Below are 17,419 nucleotides of genomic sequence, written 5' to 3'. Positions count from 1 at the left end.
TGTAGGTTCAATTTATCACTTGATTCTGTAAGTATATGATGTGCTACATCTCCACTGAGCATAACTCTTTGAGAGGAGAGGTGTGTGTTATATCCCAGTCAGGTGGAAGCTGACTGTGGCTGTGTCCTTTAGTGGTATTTGCATCCAAATTATTCATGTGAAGGGGCAGAGGGAGAGCAGCTGAGGGGAAGTGTACTCTGTTCTGTAATGATGGTTTAGTTAACCCTTATATGAGGGGTTTGTTCAAAGCTGATTGAAGTAAATGGAGACAGGAATGTTCCTATCAGAACAGGAAAATATGGCAACCCAGCAGTGTCTTTGTGAATATTCAGTTGTGACCTAGAGTCCATCAAAGTCACAGGAGTCTTGTCAAAGACTTCATCGGATTTAGCCTGTGTCCTAAATACCTACTTGTACTTTGGTACCTAGGTAATATATCGAAACCCATTTTTGTTCGTTCCTGTCATAGTTTCAAAAATACATATACCTAAAGGAGCAACGTTTCATTCTTCTCTATGCGATGTCTGAGTATGTCAGACGTTTGCACATGTCCAGATTTCATTTACTGCTGTTCAGTATTGGACATTCTGTGCAATGTTAAAAGTTAAGTCTCTGTGAAGGTGTGTTTTGGTGACTTCTTTTGGCATGAGAGGTAATTGCAGAGAATTATTTTGCCTTAACAAGGCAGCAATACTGCATAACTTCTTTCCCATGCAAGATTTCCATGACAGTAGGAGGAAGACAAAGCAGCGCCCATCTAAGTTTTTAGGGGCGTTTTGGCCCTGTCTGCATCCATTTGATAAAATGGTAAGGTTCAAGCAGGAGAGGAAAAAGAAGTAACTTTGGTAAATTTGTGTGCTTGATGCCTTCTGCAAATGAATTCTGAGAAAAGACAAGACATTTAAATAAGCATTTACACCAAAACATGATTTCCTTTAATCTCTCTGAGATTACTTATTGATGTAGTTTTCTGCACTGAGCTGTACAGCAGTGCTTTAAAAAAAAAAAATGGCACATCTACATTAAAAGACATAAAATCAGCATAAGTACTGAACATTAAAATTTTCTTTCCATAAAATAAATTGATTGATAAAATGTGCATCATAAAAATAACCCCATTAGCTCTCAGGAAAAGGAAGCTGGTGTTGGCGTTCGCAGAGTTATTCCACTGTGTTATTCAATCTAGATGACTAAGAAGTACTGTACTGTTATAAGCCATGAGAAAACGCTTCTGCAGGACAACTAGAAACCTTACTGCCTGGTTAAAAAGAGTACTTCCACATTCTCAATTCTGTGGACACCTCGTTCTTGTACCATCACGCTGTGACCCGCACAGGATGACTGCAGCTAATACAGAAGGAAGCGCAGCATTTTCATAGCTGCTCATCTGGCTGCTCTTGCGTTCTGCAGAAATGGCACTGCGAACGCGGCATTGCATTGCCTCCTTTTAGACTAGGGAAGCAAGGAGGCAAGTAAAATACGTGTGTTCTCCCACACCAACACCTATCCGAATTAGCCCTTTCATGACTCACACCATCTCTTTCACAACTCGCTCCCTTCCAAGTTATTGAGGATCTGTGCATAATGTGTATCCTGATTAGTGGATGATCTTTGGACACATTTGCAATATCATGTTCCTATAACCTTCATCAGCAGGTCAGCATAAGTTTTAGTTAACCAAACATTTGGTGTGTCCCTGCTTATGACCTATTCCTGGACAATTTTAGTGATAAAAGAATCTGATATTGCACGATTTATTGTAATGAGTGCCTCCAAGAATTGCTCTCCTTCCATGCAGCCTGAAGTAGTACGTAAATTAACATTCATTTGAATGGATGCTGCATTGAGAGCTTATGACAAAATATGCATCAGCAAGCCCAGCAAACTCTTTATGTGGCAAACAGAAAAACCTGTTCAGTATTACACTTGTATTCCTCCCTGAAAACTAGGCATCTGTTGGGGATTCTAATAAATCCTGAGCTAAGATTTGCTGCTGTCTTGTAAACCTGCAGCAGACATTATTCGTAAAACGTATAGAAATCTTTCTGGAGGAAATGCGCAAGGCACTCAAGACAGATCCATGCAAAACTCCCCGGTTTCTGTCCATTTGATTCATACAGTGTCGGAAAAGACTTTTAGATGAGGTAACTCTTACTGTCTTAATGCTGAACTGATGATTTATAATGGTTTAACTCAGGACCTGGCTGTTTCTAAATGGATGGTTTTGATCATGTTGATTTGACTCTTCCAGCCTGCGTTTTTCACGGGATTTGTATTCAAACGTGAATTAAATTCTGAGGTAGAATTATGAAGAAGGTTTTGAGTTTAACTGCATTTTATGGCTCAAGTCTGCAAATGAGCTCCAGTTCCAGTAAAAACCAAATGCTGGTCTATGCAAGTGTTTAATGGAGCTTAATGACTTTTTGAGCAGCTCTGCTTTGAAGTTTTAACAGGTCTGTTCTGATCTCATTTGCATTAGTGAATACCTAAGGCTGTTACTAGAGTAAACCATGATCAAGCTGCCATATCTTAGATCAGAATTACCGCCTAAATTCCTAGCGCATCTGAAAGCAAGAGAGTTCAGGTTTGATTGCAAACATTTAGAATTGCTGTAAGTAACAACATTCTTATTGTATTCTTATTATTTTGATTTATGTTTGTTTTTTGCTTGTTCGTTATCCTTCTTTTTCTACTGACTTTCATTAATATTTATTGTCTGCTCTCAACAGCAGCTGTTTGATAAGCTGCTACTTACAAAAGAAGGAAGAGAGACAAATACAGCTCGGTATACAAAATGAACTCCAATTTGGTTTCCGTAAAGAAAACAACCATAAAGTCAATGCAGTGAGATTTCTTTATTCTTTTTTTTCTGCTTTGTAGAACCCTGGAGTTGACTTTGGAGACGTTTCCGAAAGAATAGCTCTACGACAGCGACTGCAGTGCCGGAGTTTTAAGTGGTACTTGGAGAACGTCTATCCTGAAATGAGGGTTTATAATAATACAGTCACTTATGGAGAGGTACTGTATCTATTTGAAAATACATCGTGGCTGCCTTAGAGCAGTCCTTTCATCTTAGTGGTGGGTATGAGGATGTCCAGAGCAATTCCAAGCCAGCACAGTAGTAGCAACAGAAATGCCCTCCCCTTTGAATCAGCACTAGGAAATGTGGCTTTGAGAAGCACTGTCCCTCTCACTGGGGTCTGTCAGATGAAATAATTCCCACTAACGATGATACGCAACCTCCTTGGCTTTCATTTTAAAATACAGCAGCTCTGAGAACATGAATTCGAGGTAATCATTTTCCCAAATAGGATGCCACAGACATAGTCAAGAAAACATCAGTGGTCAAGAGAGCTAAAATAACTACAGTTAATGAGAACAGTTGAGTTTGCTGAATTGTTTTTAGGTAAAGAACTGCCCCTTTTTGGGGTTTTGCCAAACTCTTTGAAGGATTGCATTCACTTAATTCATTTTTGCAATCCTCCTTGTTCAGGATAAAAAGCAACATATCCTTGTTCAGATTACAAGGTGAGGCTACCATTTGGCAGGTCTTTCTCATCATGAAAAAGCCATTAGAGGAAAAACAATTTTGCTGCTTTGTGCTCAGATTCTCTGTTTTCATTTCCACTTGTGTATCAGTATTGAATAAGACCTTGGAACACCTACTCTGAGATAGTTGAGTGGATAGGTTACTTAACCCTAAGAAAACGCTGGATCCAAACGTGTTAGGAATGTGTAGACGTTTCAGTTCACCTCTGCTGTCTGGATCATTCCTTTCCCTTCTGTGAACCAGTCAGATCTCCCACATATGCTTGACCCCAATCTTTAAAGAAGTCAGGCATGCCTTCTGTAACTCTTTACATCTGTATCACATGCCTGTAATGTAAGGGCTGCTATCACTTACGACTGTGAACTGGGGCAAAGTTCTGGGAGCTCTCCTGCTGCATAATGTTTCTAAGATTCTGTTTTAATTGTCCACATGAACTACAATTAAATCCAAAGGCAATATATTTTCACACAAGACAACTAAATGGACATTCTTCCTTTCTGTTCCATTTTATTGACTTCATATAAAAATAAGTCAGGCGCTTCAGATATTGATACAAAGTGCAAGTTTTATTGCATAATATCACTTTGCATCCTAATATAACTACCCCTGGCAGTAACTGAGGAAAGACATTTAGGAAATTCAACAGGAGCTATTAGTAACTGTCAGCTCTGAGGAGGCTGTTAACTGCGAAGAACATTGGCAGTACTGCCAATGTTGTGTCAATTATACCAGGCGGTTAGCAAGCTGGGCTCTAAAAAGAAGTTTGCTTCTGTTGAGTGGTCGCATGAAGGTTCTTGAGTCAGACAGGAAGTTCAGTGATGCAAGTATCTAATTCATTAAAATTTATAATAAAATGGAGCCACACAAGCTATTTAGGTAGCATAAACTGGCATAGCTCCCTTTCAGTCTTACATGCCCGTAACGAAAAAACTGGAGCCTTCATCCTAAGTGACATCAAGCTTGTTACTAAACACCTTCTCTTCTGGTTATTTTCCTGGAGGAAAAGATGTCTGGATTTTAGCAGGTTTAAAGGAAAGTGAATGTATTGAGTAGATGTGAAACGGATTGAAACAGTAATAAAAATATATTTCCTAGTGACTCAATTCACATTTTTTAAAGCCGTGTCATAAAGCCGTCTTCATTTTCTTTAGCCTTTATAGTGCTTGAGTCATAAAATTAACCTCCTGAAATTTAACTGTTGGTGAGACCCTTTATCCGATCCCTGTTATGCTCATGCACTATAATATGAAGGATTATGTACCGATTTTTCTGACACCTCATGCAGCAGCTATTTCTATATTATGGGGGTGGCCAGACAAATTGCTCACAGCCTAAACCAAAACTGACCTGTTGACTGTTTCAAAATGTCTGTCTAAATAACCTCTTAAGATACCTGTAAAATTTTTCTATGCCCAAAATATGAGTGTAACACTTCTAGCCTGAAGAGAAAGAAAGGCCTGAAATTTTACAAGAGCTCCAGCCCAGCTTTATAGACTTGTAAACTTTCCTTGTCTGGGGAGGCACATGAATTTTTGACTTGGTTGGTTCTCTGAACCCAAACTTTAAATATATTGAAAGCCTTCCAACGCTGGTCATCATTGCTGTATCCTTTCACAATAATGTGCTTTACATCACTTCAGTACGTAACCTTATACTGTATTCTCAATTCAAATAGAACTGTTCCATATGCTTTTTTGTTTTTATATATGCAGTAGGAGCAAATAAAAGGGTGCCACATCCCATACCAATCCTGGGTAGTTCCTGTGCTGTTTGGTTTAAGTCACATTCTTAACATATATGGTCAAAATTTGTATTTACACAAGGGTAATTTGGAGCAAAATTTGGCCTGGGTTTCTTGGAGTGAATTTTATGGGGTTTCGATCCTTGAATAATTGCTGAAAGTATAACTCTGACCCAAGGTCTGTAAAGACAGCAGGGTGTCCAACTCATGTCTTTTCCTGGAGCAAATTCACTATTGGTGTCCTGTCATACCTGGAGAATAAGCATGTGTTTCTCAGAGAAGAACGGTTTTACATACTGGTTGTTTCAAGAGCTGTAGTGCAGCTGAGATTTAGGTAGATTGGGTTTGCATCGTACAGATTAATTTCTAACACAACTGGTTTCTTTCTGATCCCATTATAGGTGCGTAACAGCAAAGCTAGTGGCTACTGCTTAGACCAGGGAGCCGAAGAGGATGACAAAGCAATTCTTTACCCATGCCATGGAATGTCCTCTCAGGTAAATGGTTAAAATCCCATAATTAATGAGAAACCTTTGACTTAAAGAATTTTCAGAAGAAACAATACGTAATTTGGTGCATTTGAGTTGAGTTTGGCAGTATGCTCCTGAGTTGCAGAGGAAAATATGTGGCTTTACTCCAGTCTTTTTGGGTGCCCTTTCCGAGGTTCTTCAGCATGTGAATCTATACATTCAAGATGCCAGCGAGGAAAGCAGAAGAATCATGATAATTTGTTTTAATAATGGAGCGATCCGCTGAAGATTAATGAATTTAGACAGCTTGTTTGAGTGAAGGGCTCTTCTCATTTTGACTTTATTTCTTCTAGGAATAGTACCTCTTTAAATTAACTGTTCGTTGGTCCAATAGGCTCCTATGCAGAAATGATTTAGCAAGATGCTGATGTGGTTCCCCAAGTAGGCAAAAAGTTAAGCACATATTTAACATCAACTTCAAAGGGAATTAAGAATATCTTTTAATACTTTTCTAAAATAGAAGATTTCTTTTTTTGTCAGTCCCTGTGCATATTATTATTCTCTTACAGATGTCTGGAGATTTTAAAATGACATTTCTTCTTTCCATGCTCATAGTGATGTTACTTGTTTTTTAAATACAAGTTGGATATTATTTAAATCCAGGACTTGAGCTTCTTCTGAAATGTAATCCTAGTTTCTTTTGAAGTACCATCTGAATCAAAACTACATTAATGAACACAGTCATGCATAAATAAACTCTGACCTTATCACAGACTTAACAATTATCTGAAATTCAGTCATACATATATTGATTTGGAGTCCTGGCTCATACATCACTGTGGAGGCATAACAAGAGTTGCAAAATATAAATATTGCCTGCTTAATTGCAAGTTGGTGAAGAGTCATACCTTATTAGAGCCAAGTGAGATAGACAGTAATTCCTACTGACAAAACGTCCACCTTTGGCAGGATCGTTACGGAACACTTGACTGACACTTTCCTAGTAGAGGTGGAAGGAACAGCTTTTGAGTAAGGTAACAAAACAGTGTTGCTTAATTAGATGTAAATGAGCTTTTCAAGAAGACTCTAGTTAGAGATGTCAAGGTACTCACAGAGAGTCCAGTCTCTTGCTCCATTCGAATTCTGACTAGAAAGTTGCGAATTTAAGTCCTTCCAGGAAGTCCTTTTGTAACATCTAATCTCCTATCGTCGTGCTAGCATTGAGAAGAATAACAAAAGAAATGGTTCTGACTGTAATTTATTTTGCAATTTAAGTCCTTAACCTACTTATTTGTCTCCATGACTCCTGTTTCATAGAATATGCTTTGACTTCCAGAAGAAGAAGATAGATGAGGGCATAAGTTACTGTGAATTTATTTGAAAGGAAGTACAATGTGTCCAGCTTCTCCTGACTAACTCTTGTAAATTTTCGGGCATAAAGTAGCTCACCTCTCAGCATCCAGCTCTGACTAATTTTTTCCATTAAGGAACAGGTCATTTTCCTTTTAGTAAGATGTAAATACGTTGCCTAGTAGATGATGCCTTTTGAATTGCGGGCCCTAGACTAGACGCTGGGCAGCTCTTCTCAGGTGCAAATAACAATACACAAAGTATTTACTGCCCAAGAAGTTGAAGTCGGGTAGTGACCAGTGAAATCTCCTCTGGCTCGCTTCTACTACAGGTCTTCAGTATCCTGTCTACGTGAATTTTCTGGAAAAGCCTGAAGAGCTGGGTTTAGACCTTACATGACAGCCACAAGCTAGAGTCCTTTTGTGGCTAGCATTGTATAAACGCATAGAAAGTCATTCTTCCCAAACCCTTAAAATCCAAAGCATCCCCTGTGTGTGAGAATTATAAAAGTATGGGAAAGGCAAAAAGTTAATCTACCAAATCACCCTGCAGCACTTTTAATTTCCTTTTTTTTTTTTAAAAAAAAAAAAAGGAAAAAAGGACAAAAGTTTTCATTCTGTAAGAAACACCAAGCAGAAGGCAGAGGTGATGTTTTATCTAAGTTGAGTATTTCACAGACAAGCATAGGTTGGAGCCACTCAAATGCAGCCAAGTTAATTAATGATTACACAGCTGGAAAACTCCTATCATCTCACCACAATTTACAAAATTAATTCAGTATGAGAACCACAGCTGCACAAACCCTAATCAAGGATATTCAAGCATATAGCATGAAAGGTGTTGACAGCAAGTGTTTTAATATATTAAATAAACATTTTTAAAGCCCCTCTTCTAATCAGCCTGGGTGAGCATAGTTGTCTGTTACATTTAGCTTTCAGTTTCTGACATTTTTCATCTCCAGCATAGGGCATAAAATACCCCTACTGAGCTGAGATTTGGGTTAGTTGTACATGGCTACTGAATATAAATGAATATAAGCATGGAATTCATTTTCACCAGTTTAGGTTATCATTGGTGCTTGATGCATCCTACTGGTGTGAAAGCCTCTCGCTATTCAGCTGCAGGCTAGTTTGTTGTTCATACCCTTCAATTCTGACAAGCAAATTACCAGTGATTTTAGTATATGCACGGTTCCACGGAAACCAACAGAAGTCAGTCAAGTGTTTAAAGAAAGCTGAGGTAGGAATAAGATTACTGTTCATCTGTGATAAAATGTTCTTTTCTTCTACTTCTTACCCTTCTGTTTCCCTTGCACGTTGCACACCTCTGGTGTTGTCCTGCATTACCAGTGAAAAATAAAACCACTCCACCGTTACTGCTCCAGGAACAAAATGCCTTTCCCTATGTGTATTCTCAAGATCAGTTTTTACTATGATAAACCACATCTTTTTGATGACATCAGCTTTTAAATGCCTTTATTCAAACAGGGACAAGGTCTTTTATGGGTGCTCTGGAATGCATTCAGCCTGAGTTTACATCAGGTTAGCTTAATGAATTTGACTCGAGCTAAGTCAGTGTAAGCTCACAGTTAGGAATATCCAGGCAAGGTTTTGCATCACTCTAAGTTGATTTCTAAAATTCACTTTACAGAAAAGTAGTGTCATTTTTATATGTGTTCATTAGATCTGCAGTTTGACTCTAATCCCTTTTGGGTAAAAAGGTTTGCAAATGCTGCTGGGAGAGCAACAGGGCTGGAGAAAATTCAGCAACAAAGCAATATATTGGGGGTCTTGAACTGCCTTGCCTCTGGATGTGGCTTGTCTTGTACGATCACCTGTAAAGCCCATTGGTTCTACAGCACTGCATAATACCCTTTTGTTGTAAAACAAATTAAAAAAAAAAAAAAAGGCGGGGGGGAGGGGACAGACATACGACACAATCCCTCAGAAGTGGAACGTTTTGTTCTGGAAGCTTCTTAGAATGGTTATAGGACACTCAGGTTTTGAACTATCTGAGCACACTTATACAGCCTCAGTGGAAATATTCACTGTCTCCGAGTCTGCCTTGAACGCTGTGATGTGGAGCTGATTATATGGTATGTGAAAGAAGAGGAGAAGTTAACAAAATGGCATCCAGGGATAGAAGGGCCCTGGTGAACAGCCTCCTTCTCCGCCCTCCTCTCTTCCCTCTTCACACCAAGAAAAAGAGGAGGCACTGCGCCTGTGAAAGCGAGAACTCCCTTGGCATCGAGATCAAGCAGAAAGACGGGAGATCTCAACATTCGGATTCCTGGAGCTCGCAGCTACGCAAACAGATGGAGTAAGAGGAGATGAAAGGCTTCGCTTAAACTGTTGCTTGAGGGCAGATATTTAACATTTTGCTTGGTAGAGCTATGGCTTTCCAGAGCTGCATGCCGGGTAGCAGGTCTGATCGCTTAGAGCAGGGTGGATGAAAAGGTAGTTTCTTAACTTGCAGGAAGTGGTGGGTGAGATTCTGTAACAAACCTGGGAGTTTGGTAATTGTTTCTTTTGTGATCCATTTGTCTTATGGTGACATGTATTCTGGAGATTTAAGGTATTCGGACTCCTGAATAGCTCACTGTTTCGATTTCTGTCAGCTCACAACTCAACTTGCAGGGCTGAAGGATTATTAAAGATTTCTTTTTTTCTTGGAGAACACGAGTGAAAGAGAGGGAAGACAGAGGGGTTAAATTTGGTGTGGAAAGCTACGGGACCTACCCATGTAACTGTCTCCTACAAACAATTGCGTGTTGTTATTTTGCTTTTTCTCACTTGAGTGGAAATTAGCAGGAATGGATTTTCTGAAGTCAAATTCTTCAATTAAAAGCTGGCATTTACTTATCACGTTGATGCTCCCGGAGGATGACCTTCCACAGGCAGCGCTGCTCGCTATTTTTGAACTGGATATGGTGGCTTTGATAAACAAGCTGTGACATTTCTTCCATTCTGCACAGATTTCTGCATGTTGAAGGGAAAAGTATCCTATGTAATCATAGGTACAGCAGATAGCATCGGGATTAGATCTTGGAGTATTTAATAGAGCACTTAGCTTCAATGTCGTTTGTGTGGATCCTTCAGCTCTTCTCAGATGAAAGAGAAAAACTGAGCAAAGGTCCATCCTCTTGTGATGTATAAAACTGTTTCTGTTCTGCAGTTTGCAATGGGAGTATGTGGATACGTAAGGCTCTCAGCCCATCAAGACTTGCACAGACTCTTTTTTTTATGAATGGGATTGAATATCCCTTAATCAAGGGGACTTTGTCGTTTGATTTTGGTTCGTTGGCATTGGGAGTGGATTTGGCATGATATATCATGCCCACAGCTCTAATGCAAATGCAGAGGTTATTTCTTTTTCAGTATGGTGGTGGTACTCAAGATCGAATTTGAACACAGCAGGTATAATTTTCACTGTTTCGTTGACTCTCTATCCCAGTTCCTGTTTTCTAGTCTACAGTAATAAGCAACTTTAATGCTTACTTTATTTTCAGAGTTTATGTTGTCTCTAGGCAGTTATGATAGGAAGTCTTTGGAGGGAGACATTATTAATTGTACAGTAGTTTCTTGAACCTTAATTTCTGGTCTGATTTTGCAGAAGCAGGCACTAAAACTTTACTATGTAATGTGGTCTAAGCTGAGATAATTGTTTGTGGGTGGGTTTTTTTTAGAATTTTATTTTATTTTAGGATGAGCCTAAGTTTTTATGACTGTTGGAACTCTTGGCAGGAAGTACAGACTCAGGAAAATTAAGCCCATGATATTCCATTTGTCTTGTCATTGTATAGATACCGGTTTCCTGCACTGAGCCATCTCCAATTCTGTTGAGCTGTCACGCAACTGCCACTTTCAATATTGGAGATAGTTTAATAGATTTACTGTATCTTCCACTTCTAATGCCTAAGCAGAAATGGTACTTTCTGCTTTGACAGGCTTCTGTATAACATTGTCTTTCCCAAGTACATGGCTACTGCGATGCAGAGCACATGCAATTCTGGCTATTGAGATTATAAAGACAAAGAATATTTCAGACCGTTTTAATATCGGTACAGAACATGCTGCTCATCTTAAACCAGAGGGAAAATGGATCCTATACTACATACAGAGCAGGTAGCCCACTATAAACAGCAGTTCTGATTATCTAGATAAGGCAAAGCCAACCAGGTTGCTAGGTGGTATTTTGGGACCTAGAAAGGTATAATAAAGACTGCAAGATGAACACATTTCCCAGTCAGTGTAATTTTCAGCCATGCCTGCAGTTCATTTGCACTCTGCTGAGTACCCATTAGATATAAGAAGTGTGAAATTAATTTGTCTGAGCTGACAATCCATTCATATTTTGAATCACTTGGCTTGCTTGAGCTTCTTTTACATATGTCCCCTCTATCCTTATAGTGAAAGGCAAAAAAAAAAAAAAAGTGTCTTGATTTAGTGTGTATAGACAGTGCCTCGACAATGACATTGTTCATACCAAGGAGAATCCTCGTGTGGCTATCCCTCTGCTTTCTACGTAGGCTCTGTTCTAGCTCTGCGCTTCACATGGTTGCTCCAGACAGAAGTGGCAGGTGGGAAAATGAACGCAGAGTTTGTCAGAGGGTATCTGGTCTGGGAGCAAGTAGTCCATGCTCTTTTTGCCACCAGCAAGATATGATTATTCACAGCATGATTCTTCTGAGGTTAATAAGGATGGCGGTAGAAAGCTAGACTCTAATTTGAGATTTTTTGATTGACTCTTAATGATATCTCATGCACTGGTCAGTAGCATCCAATAAATGGCAGGCACTTCTGACCTTCCTTCCCTTTCTTGTTAAGTAATTTCAGCCATATAACAGCAATAAGACCAGACAGGCAGTGAATTTCCTGGGTGATAATTGCATTTCTTCGGTGGCTCAGACCTTCTTCACCCTGCAGCATCCTGCCTCGCAGCATACAAGCCATGCAGCTGACTCCATTTTGCAGTCTTTTGGCGCCTGGGTGCTGCACTTGACTACTTCTAGGGTAAGAAGGGCAAAATATTATGCTGGTGTAATGACCCTGGATTTAAACACGGAAGAAGTGAGAAGCAGATACGTCTGATTTGACGTATTGGCCTGCTGCCAAATTAACATTGTGCATTTTTGCTTTAATGAGCTTTGAAATCTCCCTCGATAGGCTCTCCCTCAACTGTCTAGGAAGTAGGAGTACGTAAGGGGGTTACTTATTAATTTTTGCAACGTATAAATGAGGACTCCATCGCTATCATCGTTATCTCAGTGCAATGACTTATAAAGTGAGCTAACAGAGCCCTTTTTCCCTCTAAATGAGCATCCTAAAACCACCCTCAAGGCTTTGAGGCTTTACTGGAACACAGATTGAAACAAATCGCAGTAGAGGAAAATCAGATCCGGAAGAGGCAGAATAGAGAGCTTGAAATCAACCTTCCTTCATCAAGATTGGGTTCTTCAGGCCTGCTGTCATCCAGCAGTTCTTCAGTGGCTTCTTGGGTTGTAAGAAACTTCTCAAGGTCCCCAGTGTGTCCCTAGGAAAAGCTTTTGCTTCCCCCAGTGCCTTGAGCTGTGGGCTTACGTCCGCTGCCTGCTCTCCCAAGGAGCCTGCGGGCTCCGCGCCGGCTGCGTCCCTTCCCACGCATGCCGTGCAGGAGGTTGCGCCGTCCCGGCGAGCTCGTAGGGCTCGGAGAAGGAGCAGTGTCACCTCCTCTCTGGCCCAAAACGTAGCAGCGTGAGAAGGCGAACGGGCAGCCACCCTCTGCTTACACAGCAAGGCTGCTGCGACCGCAGCAAAACAGTTCTCTTCCATCACGGGTTTGTATTGCGACAATTAGGCCTGATCAACAAGAGCCATCTACAGATACTCTTTATGTCTTCAAATATTTTCCCTTGGTCCAATATTAATGTAATAATATAATAATGTAATAATATTCTGGCACACTGAGACTACAAGAGACCAATTTTTTTACCTCGCCTTCTACATATGGATTTTTTTTTCATTGAGGGCCATTTTACTGTGAATGACTTGAGGCAAGTGAAATCATTGCTTAAAATAGAAGGTTAAAAAAAAAAAATTACACTCCTGTAAAAATTAACATGAATGACTATGCCTGCTTCAGTTTTTTTATTTAAACCCCCCCCTCTAAAATAATAAATGGCCCCCACCTGAAGCCTCTAATTACAGCCAGTAGCATTTACCACATCACTAAATTGCAGAACAGTTAAGCCTGACACAAAACTGAAATATCAGAGTGTGTTTCTTTATTATGTGGGCCTGAAGCATATGTTAGCAAATTTGCTGCTGTTTCCTTCATGATTTCTTTTTTCCTCTCATATTTTTCGATACCGGTTGCATGGTTGGATTTTTTTCCAGTAACATTTATTTACAAAAACTAATTAGACTTGTTGCTATCAATAGCCTCTAACAGAGCTCTTAGGAACAAATTGCACGGCAAATTGACATTGTGTCCTTGTTAAATCAGTTCCTGCCGAGTGGGTATGATTTACATATTGATTACTTCACTTTCTTGATTGCCCTTTTACAGTGAAGTAGCGGGTAGGGAATGGTGGGGAGCAGAGGTGTGAAAGGAGGGAATGTCATCTCCTACAAGAGACCCTGCGCTGGTAAAACAAGTTTCCCAGGCTTTGCCCTTGAGCAGTGCGTGCCAGACCGGGAAGGTCCCAACGCGCAGCAGGACGAAGGACTCGTCCCCAGGATTTGGGGCAGAAGCCGGGAGGGATGGCAGCCTCAGGTCGGCTTTGTGTCCCGTCGCTGGGGTCCCTGGGGCTGCGGTTCAAGTCTTCCCTTTCCTTTTTTCTCCAGCTCGTCCGCTACAGCTCGGAAGGCGTCCTGCAGCTGGGGCCGCTGGGCTCCACCGCCTTCCTGCCCGACTCCAAATGCCTCGTTGACGACGGGAAGGGCAGGACGCCGACTCTGAAGAAGTGCGAAGATGTCCTGAGGCCAGCACAGAGGTTCTGGGATTTCACACAGGTACGGAAGAGCTCAGGGAGCCTTGCAGAGATAATTGGAGAGGAATGCTGCTCTAGAGGATACTGAATGAAAAACAAGGAGATCTTTAGAGGACTGTCCTAGGAATCCCCCCTTATGCCTTCTAGAAGTAGTTGGATACATTTTCCATAGGTCATGTGCTATCCAGGAATTTTCTTACATTATTACAAGGAATTTGGGGTTATGCTTTCTAGGAATTTTTAGATATCCTTTGTTGGAATATTCTCAATTTCTGTAGTGATCGTCAAGAACAAACTTGTAATTTTTTTTTTTTTTTTGGAGTGTCTAGGAATTTTTGTTTCTAGAACCTTTCTAGGATTTTCCCAGCATCTTTCTAGGAATTTTTGATCTAGAGCTTTCAAATAATTTTTAGGATGTTTGAAGGCATTCTGACAGTTTCTGGGATTTCCTGTATCTTGGGGCCTGTAGGGATTCTCTAGTGCTTTTAAGAGAGTTTTCTAGTGATTTCTGGGGAATTTTCTAGCAATTCCTAAATCTAGAATTATCAAGGAATTGTTTTGGCACTTTGTATGGATTATCTAGCTTCTCCTAGGTATTTCTGGCACTTTATAGGGCTTTCTGTCACTTGATATATACAGAACTTTCCAGATATTTTATAGTGCTTTCTAGGGATTTACAGATCTAGCACTATTTTTCTTCTAGTCTTTTCACCTTTTTTATGCCTTCTTCTAATCCTTCTTTTCTTTTTTCTTTTTTTTTTTCCTTTTTTCTTTTTTCTCAGAATGGCCCAATCATCAGCAGAGACACTGGCCGTTGTCTAGAAGTGGAAATGTCAAAGGATGCAAATTTTGGGCTCAGATTAGTTGTACAAAGGTGCTCGGGGCAAAAATGGATGATTAGAAACTGGATAAAACATGGTCGACATTGACTGCTGGGGCTGAGAAGCTGCCTCTCCTGCCGTTGTCCATTGCTCAGTGTGCCATATCTTGCAAGGCATTTGTCTTAAAGCAAATTAGTTTGAACGGGACTTGGCTCTCAAGAGTCCTCCACAGTTGGGCATTCAAACGCAAAAAAGAAGAATAAGAACAAGAAAAGCAGACACATACATGCCCTGTTTGACTCTTTCTTGCTCCGGTAGATGACCTGGGAAGCTTAACAAGAGTTTTCTGTTGATTTGGAAATCTTGTGAAGATCAGAACGCATCAGAAAACTGGGTTCCTTAAGCTCTCCTCGAGGACTTAATAGACGGGTGTTTCTATGATGAGTTGAAAGGAGAGATCTCAATACTGCCTCATAAAGAGAGTTCTCTGATGGGTAGCTTTTTAGCTTTAAGTTAATGACTGGTGCACAACTCCTGTGGTGAATAATCATGTGCCTTTTTTATTGTACTTCATACAAAAGGGGACTGGAAAAAATCCTACCTTTTCAGCATGTCTGGTTCATTGTACTAAACAAGATCTGTAAATAACACTGGAAATATAATATATGATAAATTCCAAGGTTGATTGTTTAGGAGTCTCTATTTCTGGTAAGAGACTGTTCCACAAATGTTTACAGGTGGTTCTCAACCTTCAAGCTGCTAAAAAGCAGCATTTTAGAGACCTCTTCTAGTTAGACACAGGTAAATGTTGAATAGGTAAAACAGCCACATGCTCCATTATATTGCCACATTTTACATTTCTTGACTGTAAAGGCATCACAATATAGCAGTTGCGTATTTAACTCTTTCGAGGCAGTAAATGTCCTAGTCGATGGATGAAGTTCTAGTGGTCTCAGTTGGCCCACAACCCTGAGTACGTAAGTGCAAGGCTCCCATCCTGCAGTGCTGTACACGCAGGTGCACTGTTGCGTTGTTCCAGAAACTGCCTGGAAGCTGGATACTCATTACTTCTGAAAATAAGTTGACTGAGTTAGGTGCCATCTGTGGAATTTAACAACTTGAATCTTCCATTTTGTTACCCATCCTGTGAAAATGTCAAATGTGAGCAAATACGCTTTGTGAGCACTGTCTAGACAAATTTCCTGAACAAACCGACAAAGTCTTCTCAGTGTTTGAAAAACAAACAAAAAAACTAGTGATAAGAGGGCAAATGAGAGCAAGAACGAACTAGGCAGCATACATAAGTACTGTTACTCTGAAATATAAATATTTTACTGTAGTTGACCTGTTGACAGCATCTTTGTGAACCTGAATTTAATAACGTATCCAGTGGTTCATGCAGTGTCTGTGCACAGGGAGCCAGAGCAACGACAAGGCCATATCCAAAAGGCTGTCAAAGCTGATGACCACTGTCAATGTCAGCAGGCTTTAGATGTGGGTCCATGGCAGACAGCTTTTCATTACAGACAATTCAGTCATACTGAAGGAGAGACAGAGATGGTATCTGTGAACTTTGCTGCTTAGTATTTTATAGTAATTTTAAAAAAAAAGTTTTGTTTTGTTTTACTGAGCCAGGAAAATAGGTAAATGCAGACACTGCAGTACCATGAATCTTGGTGATCTGTTTCTTGAAGAGCTTTTGCCGTTCCTATTTTAAGGCATGCTGAACAAAATAAAATGGAAACAAAGTTAATTTTTCAAGGGCATGATATGTAATAAAATATTTACTTTTAAATTGTCAACTCTTGGTTGGTATCCAGAGACCATATCACTATATTTTGCCCCAATTTTATTTTTGAAACAGAGCGTGCAAGATGTAATACAAAGCCAATTCTCCTGGAGTTTATTTGTGGCTAATAGCTGATCTTTATTTATGTCATGTGGATCAGGTTATGCATGAATATATACAAAAGAATAATTCTGGGTGAGATTCTCACTATAAAAATGCTTAAAATTCCATGTTTATGGTTAGTTGAACACGACCTCTTGAACAGTGTAATAAGACATGCAGGGAGAAGTAGCATTTTTAATAAAGCAAGCAATACAGTAAAAAATCATGGACGAGCTCAGTATTCAAGCCTTCCTGCAGGTCTCAAACAGGTAGGAAGCTTCAGGCTAAATATAGATTGGGAACAGCTGCCCTGCATTTAACCTCCTTATGTTAACCTGTTAGGCAATTTAAAAGGATGGCTACTATCTATGGAGCAGGAGTCGAACACTTTGCACAGGAGTTCTGTTTGTAAGTGACTTTTCATCTTCTCTCCAGATACAATTGAAAAGGGAGAAACTGTATGAAAGCTGTATTCTTCTTTCGTTTACTCTGATGGAGTTTTACTCCGTGACATGTTTGGCCGAGAGAGGCGAAAAGGCAAAAGAAGGGAAAGACAGTTCTACCAGGTGAACTTTTTAGTCATTCACACCATTTGTAGTCTTTCCAATGAATAAGTGCTAACTATT

General features: G+C 40.0%; 1 protein-coding gene across 1 annotated transcript in view; it reads left to right on the top strand.

Moving 5' to 3' along the window:
* The window catches only part of GALNT9 (polypeptide N-acetylgalactosaminyltransferase 9), a 157,912-nt gene extending 142,902 nt beyond the window's left edge, over nt 1–15,010 (top strand). Inside the window, exons 8-11 of the mRNA XM_075718751.1 lie at nt 2,881–3,018; nt 5,693–5,788; nt 13,936–14,103; nt 14,864–15,010. Of these exons, the coding sequence (XP_075574866.1) occupies nt 2,881–3,018; nt 5,693–5,788; nt 13,936–14,103; nt 14,864–15,010 (549 nt within the window). The remainder of the gene's footprint in view (nt 1–2,880; nt 3,019–5,692; nt 5,789–13,935; nt 14,104–14,863) is intronic.
* The last annotated feature ends 2,409 nt before the right edge of the window (nt 15,011–17,419 follow it).

Source organism: Pelecanus crispus, chromosome 11 (genome assembly GCF_030463565.1).
Source record: "Pelecanus crispus isolate bPelCri1 chromosome 11, bPelCri1.pri, whole genome shotgun sequence".
Lineage (NCBI taxonomy): Eukaryota > Metazoa > Chordata > Aves > Pelecaniformes > Pelecanidae > Pelecanus > Pelecanus crispus.
This window is presented reverse-complemented; position numbering and strand designations above follow the sequence as displayed.